Raw genomic sequence first — 19,435 nt, 5'->3', positions numbered from 1 at the left:
CAAGATGGCGGCCGCCAAATGGCGACACCCCCCGCCACACTCAAAATGGCGCCCCCAGTGTGGCCAACGCGCCACGGCCCCGCTCAAGATGGCGGCCATAGGACGACCGGCCCTCAGTGCCACACTCAAAATGGCGGCCACGTGCGATGATCCCGCCCCGCCACACCCAAGATGGCGGCCCAGCCCCGCCCCTCCCCGCCAAGAACGACCGGGACTGCCCTTACCAAGAGTGCACTTTTTTATTCCTTTTTTTTTTTTTTTTTTAAACTTTTTCTCTCAGTTTTGGGGTGGGGGGAGGGGCTGAACTTATTATTTATAATTTCAGGGGCTCTCCCCCCCTTTCACCATCCCCGCCCCCCACCCCCAGCCCCCAACACAGGGGGGAGGGGGTGAGGGGCAGGAGGAGGGAACCCCCAACCCTCCAACAGAGCAAAACCCCCCCCAAACCGGGACCGGAGGAAAAAAAAAAAAAAACAAAAACCAACAAAAAAACCTCCCCCCCCCAAAAAAAAAAAAAAAAAAAAAAAACCAACCCCAAAAAAACCCAAAAAACCAAAACAAACCAAAAAAAGCCAATGGAACAAAAAAATATATATATATTTATAGAGCCCCTGCAGGGGGGTCGGGGCGGCCCCCCTAGGCCAGCCCGAAGCCCTCGGAGCACTCCTGGATGGCCAAGAGCAGCATGTGCCGCAGCTTCTCGTAGCTCTCGTAGGCCGGCAGGTCCAGCTGGTTGAAGCTGGGGACACACCCGAGTCATTGTCACCTCCCTGAGGGCCACTGGCCCCAGTGCCACCCCACTGACACATTCCCGTGTCCCAGATTTGTCCCCGGTGTCACTGTCCTGGCTCCTAAATTTTACTCCTTGGGTGTGTCCCTGTTGTGGTGTCCTCAGGTGACCCCAGTGAGTTGTCCCCGTCTCCTCCCAGTGTCACCTCAGCCGTGTGTCCCCTGTTCCCATCTCTGTGTCCTCCTGATGTCCCCTGATGTCTCCTCCATGTCCCTGTCCCCGTCTGTGTCCCTCCTGTGTCCCCTCACCAGGTGTGTGCCAGCAGCAGGTGCTCAGTGTCCCTTTATGTCCCTGTCCCCTGTCTGTGTCCATCCTGTGTCCCCATGTCCCCCCATGTCCCCCCTGTGTCCCCATGTCCCTGCTGTGTTCCCATGTCCCTCTGTCCCCCCCCATGTCCCTCCTGTGTCCCCTCCCGCCCCCTCACCAGGTGTGGGCCGAGGGCAGCCGGTCCGTGGATCGGTCGTCGCGGTGGATCTGGAATTTCTGGATGCCGTTCATGCCCTCGAGGGCGGCGAATCCCTGCAGGGGCACCTTGGACGTGCCCGTCACAAACTGCAGGAACTTGGCGCGGTCGGCCTGGTCGAAGGAGCGCAGGGCACGCCAGAACCACTGGATCTGGGGTGGGGACACAGGGATGGGGACAGTCAGGATCCTCTGGAGTCCCCCTTGGAACCCTCTGGAACCCTGCAGAATCCCCCTGGAATCCTCCCATGATCCAGCCCCACCTGGATGGGGTTGCCCTGGTACTCAAAATCCCCTTGGAATCCCCCTCAGGACCTCCTGGAATCCCCCCAGAACCCCTGGAATCCCCCAGGACCCTACCTGGAACCCTCATATGATCCAGCCCTACCTGGATGGAGTTGTCCTGGTACTCAGAACCCCCCTGGAATCTCCCCAGAACTCCCCCAAAACCCCGGTGATCCCCTCAGGACCCTCCCAGGATCCAGCCCCACCTGGATGGAGTCACCCTGGTACCCAAGAACCCCTTGGAATTCCCCCAGAACCCCCTGGAACTCCCAGAATACTCCCCAGGAGGTCATCCCCATCTGGATGGAGTTGCCCTGGTACCCAAAACCCCCCTGGAATCCCCCAAGAACCCCCTGTAACCCCACAGAATCCCCCCGGAATCCCCCCCACACTGCGTAGAATCCCTTAGAAGCCCCTGGAATTCCCCCAAAACCCCCCCAGGATCCAGCCCCACCTGGATGGAATTGCTCTGGTACTCAAAATCCCCCTGGAATCCCCCCAGAACTCCCTGGAATCCCCCCCACAACTCCCTGGAATCCCTTGGAACCACCCCAGAACTCCCTGGAATCCCCGCAAAATCCCCCAAAACCACCCCCAGGATCCATCCCCACCTGGATGGAGTTGCCCTGGTACTTGTGGTACTCAGTGTTGGCCTTGAGGTCGTCGATGTCGATGGTGGGCAGCCCCGAGATGAGCAGCTCCAGCTCCTGCTCCGTGAAGATGGAGATGAGGCGCTTGGGGATGATCTCGTAGAACCCCTCCAGGAACGCTGCCAGCTGCTTCCGGATGGCCCCTGTGCCACAGCAGGGTCCCCCGTGACTATGTGTCACCACGTGTCACAGTGTCACACCAGTGTCCCCTTGGCACAGGGGCTGTGTCACACCAATGTCCCCACTGCACACAGGGCAGTGTCACACCAATGTCCCCACTGAACACAGGGCTGTGCCACACCAAGGTCCCCCGTGACAAAGTGTCACAATGTCACACCAGTGTCCCCATTGCACACGGGGGTGTGTCACACCAATGTCCAGCGCTGTGTCACACCAGTGTCCCCCTGGCACACGGGGCTGTGCCACACCAGGGTCCTCCGTGACAATGTGTCACACTGTCACAGTGTCACACCAGTGTCACCACTGCACACAGGGCTGTGTCACACCAATGTCCCCATTGCACATAGGGCAGTGTCACACCAGTGTCCCCATTGCACACGGGGCTGGGCTGTGTCACACCAATGTCCCCATTGAGGGGCAGTGTCACACCAGTGTCCCTATTGAACACAGGGCAGTGTCACACCCGTGTCCCCACAGCACATGGGGCTGTGTCACACCAGTGTCCCCATTGCACATTGTGCTGTGCCACACCAATGTCCCCTTGGCACTCAGGGCTGTGTGACACCAATGTCCCCACTGCACACAGGGCTGTGTCACACCAGTGTCCCCAGTGACAATGTCTCACAATGTGACACCAATGTCCCCTTGGCACACAGGGCTGTGTCACACCAGTGTCCCCACTGCACACAGGGCAGTGTCACACCAATGTCCCCAATGCACACAGGGCTATGTCACACCAGTGTCCCCATTGCACATAGGGCAGTGTCACACCAGTGTCCCCTTGGCACACAGGCAGTGTCACACCAATGTCCCCATTGAGGGGCAGTGTCACACCAATGTCCCTATTGAACACAGGGCAGTGTCACACCAGTGTCCCCACAGCACATGGGGCTGTGTCACACCAATGTCCCCACTGAATGAGGGGCTGTGTCACACCAGTGTCACCATTGCACACAGGGCAGTGTCACACCAATGTCCCCACTGAACACAGGGCTGTGTCACACCAGTGTCCCCATTGACAATGTCTCACAATGTGACACCAATGTCCCCTTGGCACACAGGGCTGTGTCACATCAATGTCTCCATTGCACAAGGGGCTGTGTCACACCAGTGTCCCCATTGAATGAGGGGTTGTGTCACACCAGTGTCCCCTTGGCACATGGGGCTGTCACACCAGTGTCCCCAGTGACAACGTGTCACAATGTGTCACAATGTCACACCAGTGTCCCCTTGGCACAGGGGCTGTGTCACACCAGTGTCCCCAGTGACAATGTCTCACAATGTGACACCAATGTCCCCATGGCACACAGGGCTGTGTCACACCAGTGTTCCCTTTACACACCCAGTGCCCCCCAAGGTTCTGGGGGTCAGGGGGGTCCCAGGAGCCCCCCAGAGCCCCCCAGGGCCCCCTGTCCCCAGGGCTCACCAGTCATGCGCATCTGGCACACGAGGTGCACGTACTCCTTCTTGTTCTCCTCCGTCACCAGCACGTTGGCCCCGTTGGGCTTCAGGTCCCGCACCTCACACACCCCAAATTCCTGCACCTGGGGGGGCACAGGGGGGTCAGCAGGATGTGGGGACATGGAGGGAACATTCCTGAGCCTCAAACACCCCAAATTCCTGCACCTAGGGGGGCACATGGGACCCTCCAGGGGCAGCTGTGGGGAGCTGGTGACCCTCAAGGCTGGTTTTGGGGGGTCCCTGTGCCCCTGGGGTGGTCCCAGGGATGGTTTTGGGGTGTCCATGTGCTCCCAAGGCTGGTTTTGGGGGGTCCCAGGGCTGGTTTTGGGGGTCCCCACCTCGGTGCTGAAGGTGAGGTCGTAGCCCAGCGTGGAGACGTCGTTCTCCAGCAGGTACACGAGGCCCTGGTAGAAGTGATAGTCCTCGCTCTCCATGTCCGTGTACCTGGGGGGCCAAAAACGGGGGGCAGCGCCCCAAAAACGGGGTCAGACTCTGCTGGGAGCCCCAAAAACAAGGTCAGAAACTATGAGGAGGCCCAAAAATGGGGTCAGTTCCTGCCAGGGAGCCCCAAAAGTGGGGTCACACCCTGCTGGAGACTCCATAAAAACGGGTTCAGACCCTGCCAGGGGTCCAGAGCCCCATAAATGCAGTTCCACACCCTGCTAAGGGAGTCCAGCGCTCCATAAACGGCTCTGACACCCAATAAATGCAGTCCCATGCCTCCTAAATGCAGTCCCACCCTCTTCTGAGGGGCTGCAGCACCCTATAAACAGATCCCACACTCCACAGATAACTCCAGCATCCCCTAAATGGAGTCCTGCACCCCAGGAATGCAGTCCCACCTCCTCTGAGGGGCTCCAGCACCCCCTAAACAGCTCCAGCACTCTCTAAATGCAGTGTCACCCCCGCAAATGACTCCAGCACCTCATAAATGCAGTCCTACCTTCTTTTGAGGGGTTCCAGCACCCCATAAACAGATTCCACACCTGACAAATGCAATCCCACCTCCTCTGAGGGGCTCCAGCACCCCCTAAATGGCTCCAGCACCCCCTAAATGCAATGCCACCCTCCTCTGAGGGGCTCCAGCACCCCATAAATGGGTCTGGCACCCCATAAACAGCTCCAAGCACACCCCCAGCCCCCAAACCCCACCTCCTGCCCCCTCTTACCGCACAGACTTGCCCAGGATGTGTTTGTAGAAGGAGCGGGTGAAGTGACACTCCAGCAGCCCAAAAATGGGTCTGACACCCAACAAACACAGTCCTACACCCCCTAAATGCAGTCCTACCCTACTCTGAGGGGCTCCAGCACCCCATAAACAGCTCCAGCACCCCATAAACACACTCCAACCCTCTGTGACCCTCTCCAGCCCCCCAAACCCACCTCCTGCCCCCTCTTACCGCACGGACTTGCCCAGGATGTGTTTGTAGAAGGAGCGGGTGAAGTAACACTCCAGCAGCCGGTTGTCGTAGACGGCCTTGGCCACGATCCTGCCCACGAACTTGAAGTAGCTCAGGTGGTTGGGGTTGCAGTGGGACGAGGGGTTGATGGTGTAGGTGACGCGGTCGCCGGGCGAGGTGCGGAACAGGGCGTACATGGGGTTGAACATCTCGCGGGAGATGATCATGTACCACTCCCGCAGCAGCCCCCCGGCGTCCTGCCCCTCCTCGCCCTCAAACACAATGTACCTGGGCACGGGGAAGGTGGGAGAAGGGGTTTGAGGGATTTTGGGGGGGAATTGGGGGGGTTTGGGGAGGATAGGGAGGGGGGTTTTGAGGGGTTTGAGGAGGATGGAGCAGTGTTTGGGGTGTTTTGGGGGGGATTTGGGGAGGATGGAGGTGTTTCGGGGGGGATTTGAGGGGTTTGGGGAGGATGGAAGCATTTTTGGGGGAGGTTGAGGAGGATGGAGCAGGGTGTGGGGAGATTTGAGGAGGATGGAACGAGGTTTGGGGGGAAATTGAAGGGGTTTGAAGAGGATGGAGACATTTTTGGGGGGGATTTGGGGGAGAACTGGGATTTTGGGGAGAGTGGAGCAGGGTTTTGGGTGCCCCAGGGGCTGTTTTGTGTGGCCCAGGGGTATTTTGAGGTGCCCAAGGGATATTTTAGGTATGTCAGGGATATTTTGGGATGTCCAGGGGATAATCTGGGGTGTCCAGGGTATATCAGGGGATATTTTAGGTATCTCAGGGATATTTTGGGTGCCCAGGGGATATTTTAAGGTGCCCAAGAGACATTTTGAGGTGCCCAAGGGACATTTTAAGGTGCCCAAGGGACACTTTAAGGTGCCCAGGGGACATTTTAAGGTGCCCAAGGGACATTTTAAGGAGCCCAGGTGTATTTTGAGTGTCCCAAGTGATATTCTGGGTGCCCAAGGGACATTTTAAGGTGCCCAAGGGACATTTTGGGGTACCCAAGAGACATTCTGAGATGCCCAAGGGACACTTTAAGGTGCCCAGGTGTATTTTGAGTGTCCCAAGTGATATCCTGGGTGCCCAGGGGACATTTTAGGGTACCCAAGGGACATTTTAAAGCACCCAGGCGACATTTTAAACCACTCAGGCAATATCTTAGGACACCCAAGGGACAGTTTAAAGCCTCCCCAAGCCATTTTTGGTGCCCTCACAGTCTGTTCTTCATCTCCTCGGGCGACTTGCGGTGCAGCTCGCGGTACGAGTCCTCGAAGACGTGATCGCGCCGCACGTGCACGGCCATGTCCTCCTTGCGCAGCCCCTCGTCCAGCCTCTCCAGCTCCTGCCTGAAATACCTGCCCGGGACAGGAAAATAAACTCCTTGGGGTCACCTCGCCGCTCAGCTTTTTTTATTTTTATTGTGTTTTTTTGTAGTGGGGTTTGTTATAGGTTCTAATGTAAGCGAAAGCGATGTTTTGGGAATTGTTATTCCTGATTATTGCTCCTCTCTGAGGAGGGATAAAGTGATGGATTTCTGTTTGATTAGTGGGGTTGGAGAGGTGGTAACTTCATCCTCCAATCCCTGGTCATTGTCCAAAATCTATATATAAATTGAGGTTGAAAAATAAATTTCCCTGTTTTCTGCCCTGACTGGGTGTGTGTCCTTCACTTTGTGTTCTACGGTGACTTCATGGTGTTTGTACCCCCAGAGACAAAAATAAATAAAAATCCTGGGGTCACTTCATGGTGCTTGTACCCTCAGGGGAATAAATAAAAATCCTGGGGTCACTTCATGGTGTTTGCACCCCCAGTTTTCTGGTTTTTTTTGTGCTGTATATTTGTGTATATTTGTATATTTGTGGGCTCAATATTTTCTGAGCTTCTCCAGCTCTCCTCAAGGGAAACTTTTCAACAGTTTTTCCTTTTTGAAAACAATATTCCTTTCCCATAAGAGCAGGTGTTGTTTTTGCTATTTCTGTCACTGAGCCAATGGCAGAGGTGTCAGTCCTGAGGACCAATAATAATGTGCCTTTTAGTGCAGCATGTTATAAAAACATTATTTGTATTATCTATATTATTTATGTTATAAAATCATCATTATTATTTATTGTAAACAAAACCTTCTGATTTCTGCTGCCTTCTGACTGGAGTCAAGCCTCTCTATTTCGTGTCCTGTTTTGAGAATATATTGAATTCTGTGCCTTCAAGACTGAGAGTGAAGCAGGGAAAGAAGCAACCCTGAGTTTGTTTTAAAACCAGCCTTCACTCCTCTGCATTTTATTTTTATTCTTGGGATTTTTTTTTTCTTGTTGTTTGGCTGAGGCACAGACAGCAGCAGGACAGAAATATTTTTATAGTTTTTAGTTAGTTTTAGCTAGCTGAGGCAAAGAAATTCCCTGGACTGTTTTTTTGTTTGTTTGTTTGTTTGTTTGTTTGTTTTGGGGGGGTGTGTGTGTTGTTTTTTGTTTTGTTGTTTTTTTGGGGTTTTTTTCTTAGTTTTTTTTTTAAACCTGCTTTGGACTGAAAAACCCAAAGGAGCACCAAGGGCTGCAGCCTGGATCTCCTGCAGGGATTGAGAAAAGACTGAGGAAGAGCCAAGCTACACCCACAGCAAGGACTTTTTCTCAATTTCCCATCTCGCCCCAGAATGAGAGGTTTCATTAATCCATATTGTCCCTTCTTTAACTTTGTGGACATTTTGTTAAATAAAATTTTTTTCCCACTTTTTAAATTATTTATTATTTTTTTTTTATTTTTTCCCATTTTTTCCCCAAGGAAATTCTTTTTCCTGGACCAGCTGCAGGGAGGATTTGCTCTCCAGAGAAATCCCATTTGTGGGATTTTCTCCCCTAAACCAGGACAGGGTGTTTGGGGCTGTGGGACTCCCCACTTCCCCCTGTTGGGACCCCTCAAATCTCCTTCCTAGGACCCCCCCAAATCCCAGTGCTGGGATCCCCCAAATCCTCCTGCTGGAATCCCCCTGCTGGGACACCCCAAATTCCCTAGCTGGGACCCCCAAATCCTCTTCCTGGGACCCCCAAATCCCCCTGTTGAGACCCCCCAAATTTTCTTCCTGGGACCCCACAAATCCCTTTCCTGGGACTCCAAATTTCCTCCTGCGACTCCCCAAATCCCCGTGCTGGGATCCCCCAAATCCTCCTGCTGGAATCCCCCAAATTCCCTAGCTGGGAACCCCCCAAATCTCCTTCCTGAGACTTCCCAAATCCCGGTGCTGGGATCCCCCAGATCCCCTCCTGGGATGCCCAAAATCCCCCTACTGAGAACTCCCAAATCTCTTTCCTGGGACCTCCTAATCCCCCTGTTGAGACCCCCCCCAAATCCCCTTCCTGGGACCCCCCAAATCTCCTTCCTGGGACTCCCCAAATCTCAGTGCTGAGAGCCCCCAAATCCCCTTGAAGGACCCCCCAAATCCTTTCCCTGGGACTCCAAATTTCCTCCTGTGACTCCCCAAATCCTCCTGCTGGAATCCCCCTGTTGGGACCCCCAAATCCCCTTTTGGGGACCCTCCAGCCCCCGTTTTGGGGTCCCCCGGACCCACTGACTTGCGCTTGACGTCGAAGTCCAGCACGCGGATGTAATCGACCAGCACGGCGAAGGGGCCGTCGGCCAGGTGGGTGGTGGACTGCCTCAGGATCTGGTTCAGCACCGTCCGGTGGGTCTCTGCAAAAAAGGGGAAAAAAAATTTTTTTTTTAGACAATAAAAGCCTTTTTTTCCTATGCTTTTTGCTTTCTGAAATATTTGGAGTCTCTCATCTTTTTTTTTTTGTGTTCTACAATGACATCCCATCTCACCCACGTTTCATTATTCCGTATTATCTATTCTTTAACCCTGTGGACACTTTGTTAAATAAGTATTTTTTTTCCTGCTTTTCTCTGAGGAAGTTCTTTTTCCCGGACCGGCTGCGGGGAGGGTTTGCTCTGCAGAGAAACCCTGTTTGAGGGATTTTCTCCCCTAAACCAGGACAGGTTTAATAAACCTTAATAAACCTTAAATAGGGGAGCCCCTCACTGAGTGTCCCTGGGGTGCTGATGCTTCAGGAGGGGAGGTTTGGGAATGAGGTTTTGGGAGACGTGGTCTTGGTTTGTACTGACACCACAGGGTTGAGGGGGTTAAAAAACCCCAAATTCATTCTCCTCAAAGTCTTGGGGTTCCCCAAATTCCCCTTTCCAAAGCCTTGGGGTTCCCCCAAATTCATCCTCCCCAAAACCCTGAGGAGCTCAAAAATCCCCCGGATTTTCCCTTCCCCACTTTTTGAAGCCCCCTCCCCGTGCCCCAAAGCCCCCCCAAATTCCCCTCCCAGGCCGTCAAAACCCCCTCTCCACTCTCCCAATCCCCTTCCCTACACACCCCAAGCTCCCCCAAACCTCCAATGCCCCCAAACCCCTTTCCCACACCCCAAACCCCTTCCCCATGCCCCAAAACCCCCTCCCAACACCAATTCCCCTCCCAGACCTCTCCATCCCCCCAAACCCCTTCCCCATGCCCCCAAACACCCTCCAAGCTGCCTTCAGCCCTTCCAAAACCCCTCCTCACATCCCTCTATCCCCTCAAACCTCCTCCCCACACCCCTCAATCCCCCCCAAACCCCCTCTAGTCCCCCCAAACCCCTTCCTCACACCCCTCCATTCCCCCCAAACCCCCTCCCAGACCCCTCCATCCCCCCAAACCCCCTCCCCAATGCCCCCAAACACCCTCCAAGCTGCCTTCAGCCCTTCTAAACCCCCCTCCTCACACCCCTCCATTCCCCCCAAACCCCCTCCCACACCCCTCCATTCCCCCCAAATCCCCTCCCAGGCCCTTCCATCCTCCCCAAACCCCCTCCCACACCCCTCCATCCTCCCAATTCCCCTCCCAGCTCCCTCCATCCCCCCCAAACCCCCTCCCCGTGCCCCCCGGCCCCGCTCACCGGCGAAGCGCAGGAATTTCTGGGTGTCGGGGGGCAGGCTGGCCGAGATGTGCATGGCCGAGGGCTCCCGGGAGAAGAAGGGGTCGAGGGCCGAGGGGGTGGCAGGGGTCAGGGGCGCGGGGGACAGCGGCGGGGGCTCGTCCTTGATGTGAGCCAGCTGGCTCTCCCGCGTGTCCCGCACCGGCGGGCGGCTCTCGCGCTCCGTGGCGTGCACCAGGAAAAACGCCTCCACTGCCGGCTGCAGCACTGCGGGGGGACACGGGGTCACACCGGGGGGACACGGGGACAGCGAGGGGACACGGGGACAGCGAGGGGTATGGGGGACAGTGAAGGGTCAGCAGGGTGGGAATGGGACAGTGAGGGGTCACAGGGAGACACTGGGACAGGGAGGGGTCAGCAGGGTGGGAATGGGACCAGGGGATAGCTCAGGGTATGGGGGGACAATGAGGGGACAGGGAGGGGTCACAGGGAGAGGACAGAGAGGAGTCACAGGGGGACAGGGACAGTGAGGGGTCACAGGGGGACACAGGGACAGGGAGGGGACAGCGTGGTGGGAATGGGACAGGGGGACAGGGAGGGGTATGGCGGGACAGTGAGGGGTCACAGGGGGACAGGGACAGGGACAGGGAGGGGTCACAGGGGAGACATGGGGACAGGGAGGGGTCAGCAGGGTGGGAACAGGACAGGGGGACAGCTCAGAGTATGGGGGGACAGTGAGGGGTCAGAGGGAAACGGGAACAGGGAGAGGACAGGGAGGGGTCAGAGGGGAACAGGGAGGGAACAGTGAGAAGTCAGTGGGGTATGGGGACAGTGAGGGGTCAGTGGCATATGGGGACAGTGAGGGGTAAGAGGGGGACAGGGACAATGAGGGGACAGTGAGGTGTCAGTGGGGTGGGAATGGCACAGGGGACAGTGAGGGGTCGGGTGGGAATGGCACAGGGGACAGTGAAAGGACAGAGACGGACAGGAACGGAACAGTGAGGGGTCAGTGTGGCACGGGGGGGCAGACAGGGTCAGTGTGGCACGGGGGACAGTGAAGAGTCAGCAGAGCGGGAATGGGACAAGGGGGACAGACCAGGGTCAGTGGGGTGGGGTGGCATGAGGGGACAGTATGGGATATGGGGCACAGCACAGGGTCAGTGGGGAGGGAATGGGACTGGGGGGACAGCACGGGGTCAGTGTGGTGGGAGTGGCATGGGGGGACAAGCTCAGGGTATGGGGGCACGCCACGGGGTCAGTGGGACAGGAATGGGAGAGGTGGGACAGACTGGGGTCAGTGGGGTGGGAACAGGACAGGGGGGACAGTGCAGGGTGGGAGGGCAGGAATGGGACGGGGGGCACAGCTCGGGGTACGGGAGGACAGTGCAGGGGGACACACAAGGGGACAGAGGCAGAGGGGAACACCCTGTCCCGGGTTTTGGGGTGACGCACCGAGCACGGCGTGCTGGTCGTGGGACTCCTCGAGCTCCTTGAGGCACTCGCCCAGCATGTCCCACAGCTCGTCCAGGCTCAGCTGCTCGCTCAGCAGGGGCAGCTCCGGGGGCCGCTCCTCCCTGTCCCTGTCCCTGTCCCGCTCCCGGTCCCTGTCCCCGCCCTGCGCGGCCTCGGGGCCTGTGGGGGGACACGGTCAGGGCACCCCCGTGTGACCGGTGACACCCCAGCAGTGCCACCCCACCAGTGTCACCCCAGCTCAACCAGTGCCCAGCAGTGTCACCCCAGCAGTGTCAGCCATTCTGGCCAGTGTCACCCCAGCAGTGCTGACCACCCGACTGACCAGTGCCACCCCAGCAGTGTCACCTATCCTGGCCAGTGCCATCCCACCAGTGTCACCCAACCCAACCAGTGCCACCCAACCCCATCAGTGTCACCCAACCAGTAACACCCCACCCCATCAGTGCCACCCAACCCCATGAGTGTCACCCACCCAGTTGTCACCCAAGCCCAGCAGTGCCACCCACTGCAGTGATACTGGGATGGCCCCGCACCAGCCTGGGGGGAGGAGGGATGACCACAGTGGTGGCACTGGGAGGGGACTGGGAGCTTTGGGAGGTGACTGGGCCATTCTGGAGGGTGGCTGGGCAGCACTGGGAGGTGACAGGGAAGCACTGGGAGGGGACTGGGTGGCACTGGGAGGGGACTGGGCTGTACTAGAGGGTGGCTGGGCAGCACTGGGAGGTGACAGGGAGGTGACTGGGTGGCCCTGGGCCATACTGGAGGGGACTGGGGGGGTTCTCACCCACGTCCTGCGGGGCGGGCGAGGGCTGGTCCACGTCCATGGGCGACTCCTCCCGCCGGGGGGCGCCGTCCGCGGGCCCGGCCTCCGACTGGGGGGGGATGGGGGCGGCTTTAGGGGGCCGGGACCCCCCCAGGGGATCCCCCAGAGCCCCCCCGGGCCGGGGGAACCCCAAAACTGCGGGGGAAGGGTGAGAGGAGGGGGATGGGAGCCGCGGGGGGAGCGGGAGGGGGATGGGAAGGGGAGGGAGGGCGAGGACGATGAAGAGGAAGGTGAGGATGATGATGATGGGGTCGAGCAGGAAACGGAGGAGGGGAGGGAATGGGAGAAAGAGGATGAGGATGATGAGGAAGAAGCTGAGGAGAGTCAGGGACGGGAGGACAAGGAGATGATGAGGAAGGCGAAGGGGAAGACGAGTAGGATGAGGAGGGGTGGAGGAAAGGGAGGGGACAGGAGGGGGCTGAGGATGAGGATGATGAGGAGAGGGCAGGAAGAGGCTGGGGATGGGAGGAAGAGCAGGGGTGGAGGAAGGAGCAGAATGAGGATGAGAGGGCTGAGGAGGGGGTGAGGATTGGGGAGGCTGAGGATGATGAGGAAGGTGCACAGGAGCAGGAGGAAGAGCAGGACAAGGATAAGGGGCTGAGGATGATGAGGAGGGGCAAGTTGGAGAGGCTGAGGATAATGAGGAGGAAGCTGAGGAGGACGAGGAGCAGGAGGAAGAGCAGGGAGGGGTGGAGGAAGGCGGCCGTGCTAACCGTGTCTCCCTGCTGCCGCCTCCGGGCCCTCTGGCCCTCACGTACCATTTGTATGATGGCGTCGGCCTCGGCCTCCAGCTGCCGGACGGCGGCCTGGATGCTGCCGGCCGCCCCCAGCCCCGCGGCGCCTGCGGGCACAGCGTGGTCAGGGGCAGTGTGGGGACACAGGGATAGGGAGACATGGGACAGTGTGGGGACATAAGGCCATGTGGGGACATGGGGTCAGTGTGGGGACATGGGGACAGGGGACAGTGTGGGGACATGGGTCAGTGTGGGGACATGGGGACATGAGACAGTGTGGGGACACTGGGACAGTGTGGGGACATGGGGATATGGGGCAGTGTGGGGACACGGGGACATGGGACAGTGTGGGGACATAAGGCCATGTGGGGACATGGGGTCAGTGTGGGGACATGGGGACAGTGAGAGGACATGGGGACAGTGCAGGCACAGCGTGCTCAGGGTGGGGACAGTGTGGGGACAATGGTCAGTGTGGGGTCAGTGTGGGGACAGTGTGGAGACACGGGGTCAGTATAGGAACATGGGATAGTGTGGAGATTTGGGGCAGTGTGGCAACATGGCATCAGTGTGGACATGGGACAATGTGGGGACAACAGTCAGCGTGAAGACCAAAGAAATGGCCAGGACAGCGGTCATCAGTGGGGACAAGGGCGAGTGGTAGGACAGTGGTCACCACTAGGGACCCCAGACAGGGACAGGGGATATCCCCAGTGCCCAGGACAGGGACAGGAAGGGTCAGTGGAGCCCAGGACAGGGCCAGGTGGTGTCACAATGCCCAGGACAGGGCCAGGTGGTGTCACAATGCCCAGGACAGGGACAGGTGGTGTTGCAGCACCCAGGACAGGGCCAGGAGCCGTCCCAGCACAGACCCATCACCCTCCCCCCCCCAGCACGGACAGCGGTCAGTGTGGGGTCAGCGGGTGGCCGGAGTGGCCTTACCCAGCCGGCCGGGCTGCTTGGCCTTGCGGTGTGCCCGGCGCGTGTCGTCCCTCAGCTGGATGATGACCTGCAGCACGCGCAGGAAGAAACGCTGCGTGGACGTCTTGGAGGTCAGCACGGACATGGAGGGCAGCTGCAGCTCCCGCCCGCCCAGGGCCCGCTTCTGAGAGGCCACGATCACCACGCTCTCGGCCGTGTCGAAGCTGTGGGGACACGGGGACATGGTCAGCGTGGGGACAGGGGACATGGAGTGAGTGTGGGGACATGGTCAGTGTGGGGATGGGGGACATGGGGACAGTGTGGGGACATGGGGACAGTGTGGGGACAGGGGGACATGGGGACAGTGTGGGGTCAGGGGGTAATGTGGGGACACGGGGTTAGTGTGGGGACACGGATCAGTGTGGGGACAGGGGGACATGGGGACAGTGTGGGGACATGGGGTCAGTGAGGGGCATGGGGACATGGGGTCAGTGTGGGGACATGGATCAGTGTGGGGACAAGGGGACATGAGGACAGTGTGGAGACATGGGGTTAGTGTGGGGACATGGATCACTGTGGGGACAGGGGGACATGGGGTCAGTGAGGGGCATGGGGACAGTGTGAGGACATGGTGACATGGCTCAGTGTGGGACATGGGGACGTGCGGTCAGTGCGGGGACATGGAGACACGGGATCAGTGTGGGGATGTGGGGACATGGGGACAGTGTGGGGACATGGATCAGTTAGGGATATGGGGACAGTGTGGGTACATGAGTCAGTATGGGGACAGTGTGGGGATGTGGGGTCAGTGCACAGACAGTGGTCAGTGTGGGGACAGTGGTCAGTGTGGGGACAATGGGGTCAGTGTGAGGACAGGGGGATGTGGGGTCAGTGTGGAGACATGGGGACAGTGTGGGGACATGGGGACCAGAGGAATGGCAGGGACAGTGGTCAGCAGCGCGGACAAGGGGAAGTGGCAGGACAGTGGCCACCACTAGGGACCCCAGACAGGGACAGGAGGGGTCAGTGGTGACCAAAGAGGGTACAGAAGGTGTCTCCAGAAACCAGGACAGGGACAGGAAGTGTCTCCAGAACCCAGGACAGGTGTAAGAGCTGTCACCATCACCCAGTACAGGGACATGAAGGGTGTCACAGCACCCAGGACAGGGACAGGAGGTGTCAGTGGTGCCCAGGACAGGTATAAGAGCTGTCACCATTGCCCAGGACAGGGACAGGAGGGGTGTCCCAGCGCCCAGCACAGGCCCAGCAGCCCCCCAGACTCACCGGCTCTGCATCTTGCCCTTGAGCTTGGCGCTGGGGGGCTGCTCCTCGGGGAGCCCCTCGGGGGACGGGGCCTCCAGCTGTGCCCGGCGCTGCTGCTCCAGGTTGTACTCACGGAGCTCGGCCAGCAGCGTGCCTGGGGGCGTGGGGGGCACGGGCTGAGCCCCACTGACCCCTGCTCTGACCCCCACTGACCACAGGGCATCCTCAGCCTGACCACAGGGCACCCACACTGACCCCCACAGCACCCCTCACTGACCACAGGTCACCCTCACTGACCCCCCCCACTGACCCCCACTGACCCCTCACTGACCACAGGGCACCCCCCCCACTGCTCTGGTGGCACAGACCCCTCCCTCCCCCAGGACACCCCCCTCAGGACCCCCTCTCACTGATCTGGTGGCACAGACCCCTCCCCAGAACTCCCCCTCACCCATTTGGTGACACAGGGATCCCCTCCAGGACCCCCCTCACACAGAGCCCCCACCCTGGACACCCTTTCACCAATCTGGTGGCTTAGAGCCCCCCCAGGACCCTCCCCCACCAATCTGGCAGGACAGGACCCCTCCCCATGACCCCCCCCTCACCCATTTGGTGACACAGGGATGCCCCCCAGGACCCCTCCTCTTGGATCTAGTGGCTCAGAGCCCCTCCCAGGACCCCCCCTCACCAATCTGGTGGCACACAGCCCCCCCAGACCCCCCCCCAGGACCCTCCCTCACCAATCCAGCGGCACAGGACCCCTCCCCAGACCCCCCCTCACCGATCTGGCGGCACAGGGCCCCCCCCAGCTGCCGGGCCCCGCTGAGCAGCAGCCTCAGCACCGTGTCCCTTGTCCCCGCGTCCCCCCGGGACAGCTGCAGCAGGACATTGGCCGCGTCCTCCAGCCCTTCCTCTGAGCACGAGTGCGACGTCAGCACCTGGGGGTGGCACGGGGAGGGGTGTTGGGGACACCTGGGGACAGCAGGACACCCCCTGTGCCCAGCCTGGCCCCCCCAGTACCTCCACGGAGAGCTGGAGCTGGCTCTCGGTCAGGCCCGTGGCCGCCAGCCGGGGGTCGTGGCCACCCTCGGGGACCTTGGCAGGGGACTTGGAGCTCTTGGCAGGGGCTGGGGACAGAGGGGACACGGTGGTGGGGGTGGTGGCAGTGGGTGGGAGATGCCACTGAGGATATTGGCCTCCCCACCCTGCCAGGGCAGGCCCAGGCTGCTCCCTGTGCCCGTCGTGTCCCCCCTGTGTCCCTGTCACTGTGTCTAATCTGTGCCCATCCATGTCCCCTTGTCCCCATATCCCACCCCTGTCCCCATATCCCATCCCTGTCCCCATACCCCATACCTGTTCCCACCCCATATCTCCACATTCCGCTGTCACCTGTCCCATTCCCCATGTTCCTACCCCTGTCGTCACATCTCACCTGTTTTCATGTCCCACCCCTGTCCCAGCCTGTATCCCCCTGTCCCCACACTCATCCCTGTCCCCACATCCCATCCCTGTCCCCATTTCCCATTCCTGTCCCCATATCCCCACATCCCATCCCTGTCCCTATTTCCCATTCCTGTCCCCATATCCCCACCCCATACCCCACATCCTCTGTCCCCATTCCCATGTTCCCATCCATCCCCACACCCATCGGTCCCCACACCACACCCATGTCCCTGTCTCCACATCCCATCCCCGTCTCTATATCCTATCCCTGTCCCCATGTCCCATCCCTATCCCCATACCCCACCCCTGTATCCATCCCCACACCCCATCCCTATCCCCATGTCCCACTTGTCCCCACATCCCACCCCATGTCCCCCTGTTCCCCCCCCATGTCACCCTGTCTCCATACCCTGTCCCTGTCCCCATGTCCCACCCCCTGTCCCCACATCCCATCCATCCCCACACCTACCCATCTCCACACCCCACCAATGTCACCCTGTCCCCACATCCCCCCCTGCCCCCCCGGTGTCCCCGTGTCCCCACACTCACCCGCGGTCCCTCCAGCCACGCCGGCACCTCCTCCTGCTCCTGCTCCATTCCCGCCCTGTCCCGGGGGACTCCCGGGCGCTGCTGCGGCCGCCCCTGTCCCCGTCCCCGTCCCTGTCCCCGTGCCACCCCCTCCAGCGGGCGGGGCGGGCGCGGGGGGGGCCGAGGCTCCGTTTTGGGGCGCGGCCGCCGCCCCCCCCTCGCCGGCCTTGCCCGTGCCCCCCTCGGGGAGGGCGATGGAGATGAGGGACAGCAGGCGCAGCAGCTTCTCGGTGAGGAGGGGGCTGCGGCGGATCACCCCGTGGGACAACATGTTCATCAGCTGCCCCAGGGGGGACGCCTCCAGACCCCCCCCCGCGGCCTCGGGCTCGGGGCCCCCCCCGCCGCCCCCCGCCCGCGCCGACCCTTTGCCCTTCCGGCTCACGTTCATGTTGTCCAGCTTGACCAGCAGGTCCCAAAAATCAGTGGACAAGGAGCCGGATTGAGGGGGCACGGCCGGGGAGGGGGCGCCGGTGGTTGGGGGGGGAGGGGGCGGGGGCGCCGGTGGGGTTTGAGGGGGGGGTGGGGGAGGGCAAGGGCTGCCCCCCGATTTGGGGGGGCCGCGGTCGCGCTCCGGGTCGGTGGCGGGGTCTCGGCCTCGCTGTTGGGTGAAGTGGCTGGGGAAGACCTGAGGAGAGGGGGGACAGGGGGTGTCAGATGATCCCAAAATTACCCCAGAGTCCCCTGTCCCCCTCACCCCAGGGGGTCTCAGGCACCCCCAGGCCCCACACAGGTTTTAGGGACCCCCCTTTCCTTCCCCTCCCTGCCCAGGTGATGCTTTCTGTGCCACAGGGAGGGACCCCAAGGGTGGGGAGGGGTCCCCAGTTGTGCCCCCCCTCAACAGGTTCCCCTTAACATGCCCTGGTGTGTCCTAAAATGTCCCAGTACACCCCAAAACTCCCAAGTAACCTCCCAGAAACCCACCAATGTGCTCTAGTGTCCCTCAGTTCTCCCCTAAAGAACCCCAAAGATGCTCCAGTGCCTCCCAAACCTCCCCCAATCCCTGCAGGAACCTCTCAGAAACCAAATCATGTGCCCCGGTGCCCCCGAAAACCCTCAAGGAACTTCCCAGAAACCCAAATAACGTGCTCTAGTGTTCCCCAATTTCCCCCAAACCCTCCAAAAACCCTCAAACCACTCCCACCTTGGCCAGCTGGATGAGGGTGTCCAGCACGTGCCAGCACACCACAGGGGTGGCCTGGGGGTGGATGTGCACCCCAAAACCCTCAAGGAACCTCCCAGAAACCCAAATAACTTTCGGCCAAACCCCCCAAAAACCCTCGAAACACCCCACCTTGGCCAGCTGGATGAGGGTGTCCAGCACGTGCCGGCACACCACGGGGGCGGCCTGGGGGTGGATGTGCACGGCGGAGCCGGCGGCCGCCGCGTGTTTCTCCGTGTGCTTGCGGCCCGGCACGCGCTGGATCTGGAAGATGTTGGTCCGGCAACCCAAGGCCGCGTCCATGGACACGGACAGCCAGGACAACTGACCGGAGCTCCTCGACTCCATCCGGTGCAGCAGGTCCAGCCCGCGCGGCTCCGCGGCCGAACCGGGCCCGGCGCGGGTTCCGGCTGAGCCCCGACCCCTTGGCCGCTCCTCGGTGGAGGAGCCGGGGGTCCCGCGGGGGGTCTCGAGGCAGAGCTCGCTCTCGCTGCTGCGCTGGAGGATGGAGAGGAGGCTGCGGACCACCCAGCCCCGGGTGGGAGCGTGGTAGCAGAGGTTGCGCAGCACGCGGTGCAGGCGGCTGGTGTTCAGCTTGGGCTCGTCCACGAAGAGCAGCACCAGGAGGCAGGACAGGGCTTCGTGGTCGAGCAGGAGGCGCCCGCGCAGGCGGAGCAGGCTGTCCACGCTGCTGCCGGCCGGTCTGGGGGGATGGAGGGGAGAGAGTGACCCCAGAGTGATCCAAAACTGACCCCAAACCAGCCCCAAACCAACTCTGAACTGTCCTGCCCACACTGCTGCTGGTTGGTCTGGGGGGATGGAGGGGAGAGAGTGACCCCAAAGTGACCCAAAACTGACCCCAAACCAACCCCAAACTGCCCTGTCTATGC

The 19,435-nt window shown here is 60.1% G+C and overlaps 1 protein-coding gene across 1 annotated transcript in view; it reads right to left on the bottom strand.

The window, feature by feature from the left end:
• Positions 1–4: 4 nt before the first annotated feature.
• LOC310921200 (E3 ubiquitin-protein ligase HUWE1-like) overlaps positions 5–19,435 on the bottom strand; it is a gene marked incomplete at its 5' end in the record, with an annotated part of 24,675 nt that continues 5,244 nt past the window's right edge. Inside the window, 18 exons of the mRNA XM_083881309.1 lie at positions 5–739; positions 1,215–1,405; positions 2,149–2,330; positions 3,794–3,911; positions 4,167–4,272; positions 5,229–5,516; positions 6,452–6,592; positions 8,801–8,918; positions 10,166–10,411; positions 11,597–11,776; positions 12,402–12,489; positions 13,199–13,281; positions 14,114–14,316; positions 15,377–15,509; positions 16,137–16,293; positions 16,376–16,482; positions 17,348–18,011; positions 18,678–19,248. Of these exons, the coding sequence (XP_083737435.1) occupies positions 637–739; positions 1,215–1,405; positions 2,149–2,330; positions 3,794–3,911; positions 4,167–4,272; positions 5,229–5,516; positions 6,452–6,592; positions 8,801–8,918; positions 10,166–10,411; positions 11,597–11,776; positions 12,402–12,489; positions 13,199–13,281; positions 14,114–14,316; positions 15,377–15,509; positions 16,137–16,293; positions 16,376–16,482; positions 17,348–18,011; positions 18,678–19,248 (3,679 nt within the window). The 3' untranslated portion in view covers positions 5–636. The remainder of the gene's footprint in view (positions 740–1,214; positions 1,406–2,148; positions 2,331–3,793; positions 3,912–4,166; positions 4,273–5,228; positions 5,517–6,451; positions 6,593–8,800; positions 8,919–10,165; positions 10,412–11,596; positions 11,777–12,401; positions 12,490–13,198; positions 13,282–14,113; positions 14,317–15,376; positions 15,510–16,136; positions 16,294–16,375; positions 16,483–17,347; positions 18,012–18,677; positions 19,249–19,435) is intronic.

This window comes from Zosterops lateralis, assembly GCF_965231275.1.
Source record: "Zosterops lateralis genome assembly, chromosome: 33".
Lineage (NCBI taxonomy): Eukaryota > Metazoa > Chordata > Aves > Passeriformes > Zosteropidae > Zosterops > Zosterops lateralis.
This window is presented reverse-complemented; position numbering and strand designations above follow the sequence as displayed.